Consider the following 7,843-nt stretch of genomic DNA (forward strand, 5'->3'; position numbering starts at 1 on the left):
TATATATATATTTGGGAGTGTGTTATTCGTTGGCTGGCTAAATCGCGCACTGGCTTGTCTGTTCACGCCCCGCTTGTAGAATGTTGCACACACACAAAAAAAAAGTAAAGAATTCTTTCTCTTTCATTCCTTTCCGTCACTCACTTCCTTCCTCACATTCCCATGCTTTTTATATGGTTTCAAGGTACGGCGTCATTCCACTGGCTTTGAGGGATTAAACAAAGGAGGATTCAATGATACTGGGAGGCTCTCAAAAACAGTCGGCAGACAGTGCCCGGGGCTCCGCCCGTCCACGCTCGCGCACGTCGTCAAGAGACAGCTATCAGACACGCAGCGCGAGAGCTGTCTCTGCCGACCGTGTGTCACAGAGANCTCGCGCACGTCGTCAAGAGACAGCTATCAGACACGCAGCGCGAGAGCTGTCTCTGCCGACCGTGTGTCACAGAGAAGTGCGAGATTTAGCAACACTGACAGGGGCCAGCGAGATCGAGTTGCATCCTCCGCTGCTGCTTCGCATCGGCGGGATTCTAGCGACAGAGGTAGCACTATCGGCGGTGGAGGAGAAAGAGCAACAGGAGTTCGACGTTCGGGAAGCAATAATTCCACTGCTTTCACAAAGACGTCTAATCATGAGGGCCAGAACGGCACACCCCGTCGGGGCTCCAGTGGACGGCACAGCTACTTTAATCTTGGGAGTCGTTGCTCGAGTGCTCACGCGAAGCCGCTCTCCCGAGAGGAACTGCTCGCGCTGCTAATGAAGAATACGCGTCTCTCGGACATTCGCCCGGATGTATACCGACTGGATCTCTCACGGAAGGATGACCTCCGATTCCTGTACGAGACACAGCACCGTGTGGACCCCGAGTTGGTCCCCGTAACGAAGCGTATCTCTCATGCAATGAGGCAGATGAATCGGAGTCACATCTTCGACACGGCCCCTGCGCCAACCCAACCAGCAGCAGCAACGCCCGTAAAAAGAAACAGTGACGGACTTGGCTCTCTGGCACGGTTTGTTCTTGGCTCCGAGGCGCGCAACTGCTCGCCGGTGAGGCGCCGCACCCCCCGCAGTTGCAGCGCCAGCGCCACAACGCTCCGCCTCTTCGGCGGCTATGCGGACAACAGTGTCTCACCACCACCGCAGCCGCGGACTGGTATGCGGCAGGTGCCGACTCACCCAGCGGACAAACTTGGACCCGACTTCCTCGCGCGGGATCCACTCAGCGAAGACATGTTTTCCCGCCGCGGGGTTCGCACCATTAAGGCGGTAGAGGCGTTCGAGGCGGCGCAGCCCAAACTGACGTTGCCCCCGCGGAAGCAAACGTCCCGAGTGACGGACGCGATGCGAAGTCACTCGGCCGCGTCAGACAGTGATATCTTTGGCGTGCGGAGGCGCCGAGAGAACATGGGGCAGCGGCCTCGTTCCGCATCTGCGCACTCCAACGACCCGTACGGCTCTGAGCATGGCGATGAGATGCCGCAAAAGAACGGATTTCCGAAACAAGGGACGAATCTCCGCGTTGAAGTGAGACGCAACGGTGACGCGGCGCAGCGCAGCACCGAGCCCTTTGGTGGGGGGGAGGAGGAGGTGCCTCGTAACAAAGGCACACCGACACGCCATCACCTCAGCCGTCGCAGCAGCTCCCTCACCAGCAGGACAAACGGTGCCGCTCCCGTTTTCACTCGTCCCATTGCACCGAACAAGTGGGATGGTCGGCGATCACCTTATCGATGCGGCAGCGGTAGGGAGAGCCAGCGCATGAGCGCCGCGGCGGATCCGTACGCAAGCACTGCTGGGGTGACGGCAGAAGGTACGACGTCGATGGTCTTGGATCAGGAGCAATACAACATCACACCGCTGGTGTCACCGCGGCAGCGGACGACGGGTCGTGCCCGCGTGCCAGGTTACTCAATAACAGCCTCTAACGTCATATTTGGCGGGGGACAAGTGCTCGAGTCACCGCAGCGGTCTCCGAGGAAAACACAGTTGCAGTCTTCACAGATGCGCAACATTTTAACTTGGCAGTAGCCACACATTGGTGTGTGTGTGTGTGTGTGTGTGTGGTGTGGTCGCAAATTTGCGATGCATGCCAAGGTGTGTATAAATGTAGAGGGAGCATCCCCTTTCTGTTCCTGGTGCAGCAACTTGTGCTGTCACCCCCCAAGGAAGCGAAATGGAAAGAGAAAAAAAAAAAGAGAATGTGAGAGAATAAAGTAAAGGGAAATGGCTCCCTTATGCGCTTATCATGTCTCGTTGCCTACCTGTGTTTTTTTTTTCTTGCATCTGTGCGCAGGTGTGTGTGGGGGTTTGTCTTCATGGCCTACCCCGCCGTGGTTAGTAGTTTTATTATTGCCGCGACTTTTTTGTATCCTCTGTTTACATCTCAGACGTCCACGTCTTCTCTCTCCCGCTTTTAAGCGGACAACGAGAGGAGAGGAGAGGGAGGAGAGATTTGTACCACATTGTACTGACTCAAAGTGTACTGCAGCGTGTTGGTATTGTCTTCCAGCTCGTGACATGCATACATATATATATATATATATGGGTGTGTGTGTGTGTGTGTGTGTGTGTTTAAAATGAAAAAAAAAAGAAAACCAACGCCTTCAACAATAAGGAGAAAAAGCAGATCTAAGAGACAGACGAATGTGATGCTTGGGCCCATCGGTAATGCTTGTTTACTTCCCTTTTTTTATTCATTTGTTTCTTCTTTTGTTGAGCGCCTAAGGTTTTTCTTAGGCTGCGTGCGCTACTCTTTTAGGGAGCAGTAGTCTGCGGGATGTGGGCTCGTGCGTGCCTCCACTACCCTGCCGCCCACAGGGGTGGCCGAAGGCTGGGTCTTGTTCGTCAGCGGAACAGCAACAGCACCACCTGCTGCCACTCCGTGCTGGCGGCGCTGGGCTGCTCCACGCGACTGAGCTCCTCGACGACGGCACATGGGCATGGCAGCGCCAGTGACNCGTGCTGGCGGCGCTGGGCTGCTCCACGCGACTGAGCTCCTCGACGACGGCACATGGGCATGGCAGCGCCAGTGACGAAGCGTATGTGGCGGGAAACGGCGTGCACGTTGAGCACCCGATCGTACAACTCCCCGCCCGCTCGCTGTGGTGCAAGCAGTACCCACTGGACCCTGCACACATCGGCCGTGGCGACTTTGCGGACATGATTGAGCGGGTGCAGGCGGCGCGGCGCCACTACCAGTACCCATCCCTCTGCGCTCCGCAGATTGGCTGGAATGTACGCATGTTCACTCTGTTCGACGGTACCGTTTTTATCAACCCTGTCAACGTGGACGCGCTGGAGCTGGAGACAGAGGCGAAGCGCGACGGCATCTCCCTCCTGGACGCAGAGACACGGTGGATGGCGCGGCTCCGCGGTGAACGAAAGACATGCTTCGCGTGGGAACCCTGCGCGAGCTGCTGCTTCCTCATGCACTACATTGAACGCCCAACAACGGTGCGAGTGCGGGCGATCGGGGAGGACGGACGGCCGTTCGAGGTGACGCTCGACAAGATGCGCGCACGCATGGCGCTACACGAGCTCGACCACCTCGGTGGCGTGCTCTTCACCCGCCGCATCCCCGACACGAATCACGTCGTGCCGCTGGAAGGGTTCAGCACGATGAGCGACTGGTCCGACGACTACCCGTCGCTGGAGGCTCGCAGTACGTACCTCTACACCACCTTTATTCCACCCTACACATTTGTGACAGACGACGTCGAGGATGCACAGCTACTCGACCGCAAGTTTGAGGACGGCGTATACCCCGGCTGCGAGCACGAGCGCCGCATGCGTATCGAGAACGCCGCGCTTGAGGAGCTGCAGCGGGCGCAGTGGCGAATGGAGAAGACGCGTGACGCGGAGAGCAGCGCCAATCAATGCATGCGCGAGGCTCAACAGCAGCAGGAGGAGCAGAAGGGGGAGAATGGAAGTGAGGAAGGGGGGGAGGAGAAGGAGGAGGAGGAGGAGGAGGAGGAGGAGAGCAAGACCCTTGACGGCGCCACAGCGTAGCCTTCTTGAAAGGAAGGAATGCTGGAGAGGACATCACAGAGGAGAAAGCAAACATACACGTTCAACCAGCGCACGAGTGTCTCAATGCGCATTTCACATTCGTCGCGTCTGACAGTTTTTTTAAAAAACAAAAAATGTCTACCTCGTTTCTTTCCCAGCTGCTCTTTATTCTCATCTTTGACCTTTGTTCCAATTTTTTCTTTATTTTGCTTGGTTCCCCCGAGCCACGAGAGCAGCAGGAAAAGCGAGAGGGAAATGCACCGCAAGCAGGCGTGGGCAAAGCGCGTCAAGAAGGAGCGCTTCAAGAAGAAGTATGTGACGCGCATGCAGGCGACGCGGCTGCTGCAGGTCGACTCGATCCAGTTTCGCCGCCTGTGCATCCTCAAGGGCATCTATCCCCGCGCCCTCGCCCGAAGCAAGCAGAAGCAGAGCGGCAACGACAAGCAGTACTACCTTGCGCGGGAGATCAAGTGGCTCGTACGCGACCACATCGCCGAGCGCATGATGGCCCACCGCGCGTGGGAGAAGAAAGTGCGCCGCGCCGAGGCGATGGGGCTTGACGAAGACCTCAAGACGCTGCAGAGCGCCAAAGTGAAGCCGCGCTACAGCCTCGTCGCGACCATCAAGGAGCGCTACCCCTTCTTCGCCGACGCGGTGCGAGACATCGACGACGCCATGTCGATGATTGCCCTCTACGCCTTCCTCAGCCCGGAGGTGATGAGCGAAAGCACCATTGAGACGCACCACGCACTCACCTCCGGCCTCCACCAGCGCGCGCGGGAGACCAGCGAGCGCTGGAACCGTTACGTCGTGCGCGCCCGCGCGCTGTCGAAGGGCTTCATCTCGATCAAGGGCTACTATTTTGAGGCGATTGTGCGCGGTGAACGGGTGCGCTGGCTGTGCCCACACGAGTATGCGCACAAGTTCCCGCCGGGGATTCAGCAGTACATCACACTCAGTTTCCTGGAGTTTTACATTGAGCTCATGCGTTTCGTACTCTTCAAGCTCGAGCATGACCTCGAGCGAGACTTGGCAGAGCAGCAGAATGCTGAAGAGGACGGGATTAATGTGAATGCGGAAGATTTCCACACCACCGACGTGGATGCGGCACGGGACCTCAGCAGCGCAACGAAGGAGGCACGCAACAGGACAGAACTTATGGAAGAGGAGCTTCGGAAGGTGCGCCGCGTCTTCGATGGGCTGACGTTCTACATCTCGCGTGAGGTGCCACAGAAACATGCGGCCCTCGTTATTGAGGCGTGTGGCGGACGCGTCGCAACAGCCTACGCCGCAGACAACATTACGCACTTCGTAGTTGACCGTCCTGCGCTGCCACCAGGTTTCGAGCGCGTTGAGCGCATTGAGTACGTGCAGCCGCAGTACCTGTTCGACTGCCTCAACGCCCGCACGCTGCTGCCTCCCAACGGCTACCGCATCGGTGAGGAACTGCCACCGCACGTGTCGCCCTTCACGGTGGCCATCACGAACAGCGCGGAGGATATCGCCGCGGTGGAAGAGGCGAAGAAGCACCATCCCAAGATAGTCTCGTACGTGCCGCAACGGGTGCATGAGATACGCACCCTGGTGAATCCACAGTACACGCCAGTTGATCCGGAAGGAAAGGCGGCTGAGTTGATGCTGCGCGACGAGAGTGACGAGGAGCACGCCGCGGTGCCGGAGATGGACGCCGACGACGACGTGTCGCTCTCCGGCGACGAGCTCACGGAGGCCCGTCGCCGCCCGCAGTGGGAAGAGGAGGAGGTGACGGAGAACGTGCAGCGCAGCAAGCTGTCGGCGCTCAAGGTGATGAAGCAGCGCAAGATGAACTTAATGAACGCGCCTACCGATGAGGTGGTCGCGCGCCGGCGTCTGGCGCAGCAGAAGTCGCGCGACGCACGCCGGCAGCAGGAGTCGGACGAGCACCGGCTGAAGCGTAAAATGACTGAGGCGAAGCGACAGGAGACAGCTACGCGCAAGATGCAGCTCCAAGTAGCCCGCAAGAAGGCCGCGCGCTACTACAAGATGGTCAACGGCGTCGTGCAGGGCAGCCAGCGGCGCGAGAAGATGCTTGAGGCGAAGGCGCAGCAGATTGCCGACGGCCGCATCGCCACGAAGGCGGACGGCAGTGGCCTTGTCAACAGCAAGCTGGAGGCGCGCCGCGCCAAGGCGGAGGCCAGCGGCAAGAAGCTCAGGGAAAAGCGGCCTGCAAACCCGTACAAGAAGCTGCCGAAGTGGGTGCGCTGAGCAGCCACTGTACGCGGGCACGCTCATCTACACAACAACGTTTAAATGAAAAGAAGGTGGGACAACGCAATCGGACGGAACACGCGGGCGGATAGTCTGAGAAGGCCCGTTCGCCTCTTCCCATGTCTTGTCAGAATGGAAAGGTAGAAGAAAAGGGAAAGCAAGTGAAAGCACAAGCGGGTAGCCGAACGATGAGTGCAAAGTATTACTAACCAACCACAAACGAGAAAGAAAATGAAAACAAAAAAAAAGAAGATTAATCTCTCCTTCCTCTTTTTTGGCCCCCAAATAAGGAGCTTATGAGACGCTGAGAGTGGAAAAAGAAAAAAAATGTGTTTTTTTTTTCTTCCTTGTCTGCGTGTGCGTGGGTTTCGCTTGGCGTGGGGCTTAGCGGCACACCCCCCGCCTGCACATCACTCTTGTGTCGCTACGTGCTCTTCTGCTTCGCCTCAGTGCCGCTGCTGCTAGGGGAAGAGGGAAAAAGGGAGGGGTTCGCGAGGACTCACAGTACACACGAAAGTGAGGGAGATAGAGAGAGAGAGAGAGAGAGAGAGGTGAAATGGAGTTGGCGATGCGCAGTCGGCGGCCCTTCGTGCCGATCGACACTTGCAGCCCTGGCGGGACGTGGATTGAGGAGAAGCGCTACAACAAGGCGCGCCACGACGATGGCGCGTGCGGCTCACGCAAGGTGCTGTGCGGCAACTGGCAGGAGGAGAAGGCACTCGAGGACGACCTCCTCGTGCAGCAGCCGCTGCCGCTGCCGCCGGGATCCGTGCAGGCCGACGAATTCGCTTCGACGGCGGTGCTGCGCGCGAGTTTCGACGTCATCCGCGAGGGGCGCAACGGCCGTTACACCGGCGGGTATGAGTCGACGCCGTACATCACTGCCGACGCTCGAAACCCACACACGCGCTTCTTGCAGACGACGCATCGCCACGACTTCTGCGAGGAGAACGGCGATGTGAAGCGCTTGCGCCGCCCTGAGTTGGGCGCGCGCAGCCGTGTTATGCTCGAAGTCGCACTCGAAGCGGCGCGCGCCGAGAAGGAGGCGAAAGACGCAGAACAGCATGAACGTCGCCTCCATGTGGCGCTGGAGGGTGGCGGTACGTACCTGTCGACTTACCATAAGTCGCACTGCCACGAGGAGGAGCTGCCAGTCATCAACGAGCTGCGCACCGACTACCTCTCAGACGAGCCCATTACTCTCTACACGGGGAACCCGGTGACGGGGTGCACAATGACAGTCCACGGCAAGACGCCGGTGGATCCGGTCGAGGAACGCTCGCGCTTTGGCCGCCACACACACTTCACCGAGCGGAAATATGCGTTGTAGTCTTGCCTATTGAAAGCCACGAGATGGAGGATGTACAGACTGGTGGCTCGAATTTAGAGTATGGAACAAGTTAGCAGTGCGGACCTCGCTGCACTACGATCACGCGGTGTCGCATACATGTGTGCGTGCGTGTGCTTCTGTCTCGGTCGGTGTATAAATTGTGATGGAGAGCACCAGAAATTTGTTTTTTTTTCTTCATTTCCACAATTCTTTGGGCTTAGAGTGGCATAAACAGATATATATATATATATATATATATA

The 7,843-nt window shown here is 57.8% G+C and overlaps 4 protein-coding genes across 4 annotated transcripts; all 4 read left to right on the top strand.

Moving 5' to 3' along the window:
- Positions 1 to 754: 754 nt before the first annotated feature.
- DQ04_08011000 (hypothetical protein) lies at positions 755 to 2,026 on the top strand (the record flags this gene model as incomplete). The annotated part of the gene is made up of 1 exon (XM_009315395.1): positions 755 to 2,026. One exon carries the CDS (start codon positions 755 to 757, stop codon positions 2,024 to 2,026), a length of 1,272 nt encoding a protein of 423 aa, XP_009313670.1.
- A 1,131-nt stretch (positions 2,027 to 3,157) lies between these two features.
- DQ04_08011010 (putative peptide deformylase) lies at positions 3,158 to 4,006 on the top strand (the record flags this gene model as incomplete). Its single annotated transcript, XM_009315396.1, has 1 exon — positions 3,158 to 4,006. The coding sequence occupies one exon, from the start codon at positions 3,158 to 3,160 to the stop codon at positions 4,004 to 4,006; it is 849 nt and encodes a 282-aa protein (XP_009313671.1).
- A 255-nt stretch (positions 4,007 to 4,261) lies between these two features.
- DQ04_08011020 (Pescadillo) lies at positions 4,262 to 6,250 on the top strand (the record flags this gene model as incomplete). The annotated part of the gene is made up of 1 exon (XM_009315397.1): positions 4,262 to 6,250. One exon carries the CDS (start codon positions 4,262 to 4,264, stop codon positions 6,248 to 6,250), a length of 1,989 nt encoding a protein of 662 aa, XP_009313672.1.
- Positions 6,251 to 6,821: 571 nt separating this feature from the next.
- On the top strand, positions 6,822 to 7,583 carry DQ04_08011030 (hypothetical protein; the record flags this gene model as incomplete). The annotated part of the gene is made up of 1 exon (XM_009315398.1): positions 6,822 to 7,583. The coding sequence occupies one exon, from the start codon at positions 6,822 to 6,824 to the stop codon at positions 7,581 to 7,583; it is 762 nt and encodes a 253-aa protein (XP_009313673.1).
- Positions 7,584 to 7,843: the final 260 nt, after the last annotated feature.

The sequence above is a fragment of the Trypanosoma grayi genome, assembly GCF_000691245.1.
Source record: "Trypanosoma grayi strain ANR4 Tgr_801_V1, whole genome shotgun sequence".
Taxonomy (NCBI): domain Eukaryota; phylum Euglenozoa; class Kinetoplastea; order Trypanosomatida; family Trypanosomatidae; genus Trypanosoma; species Trypanosoma grayi.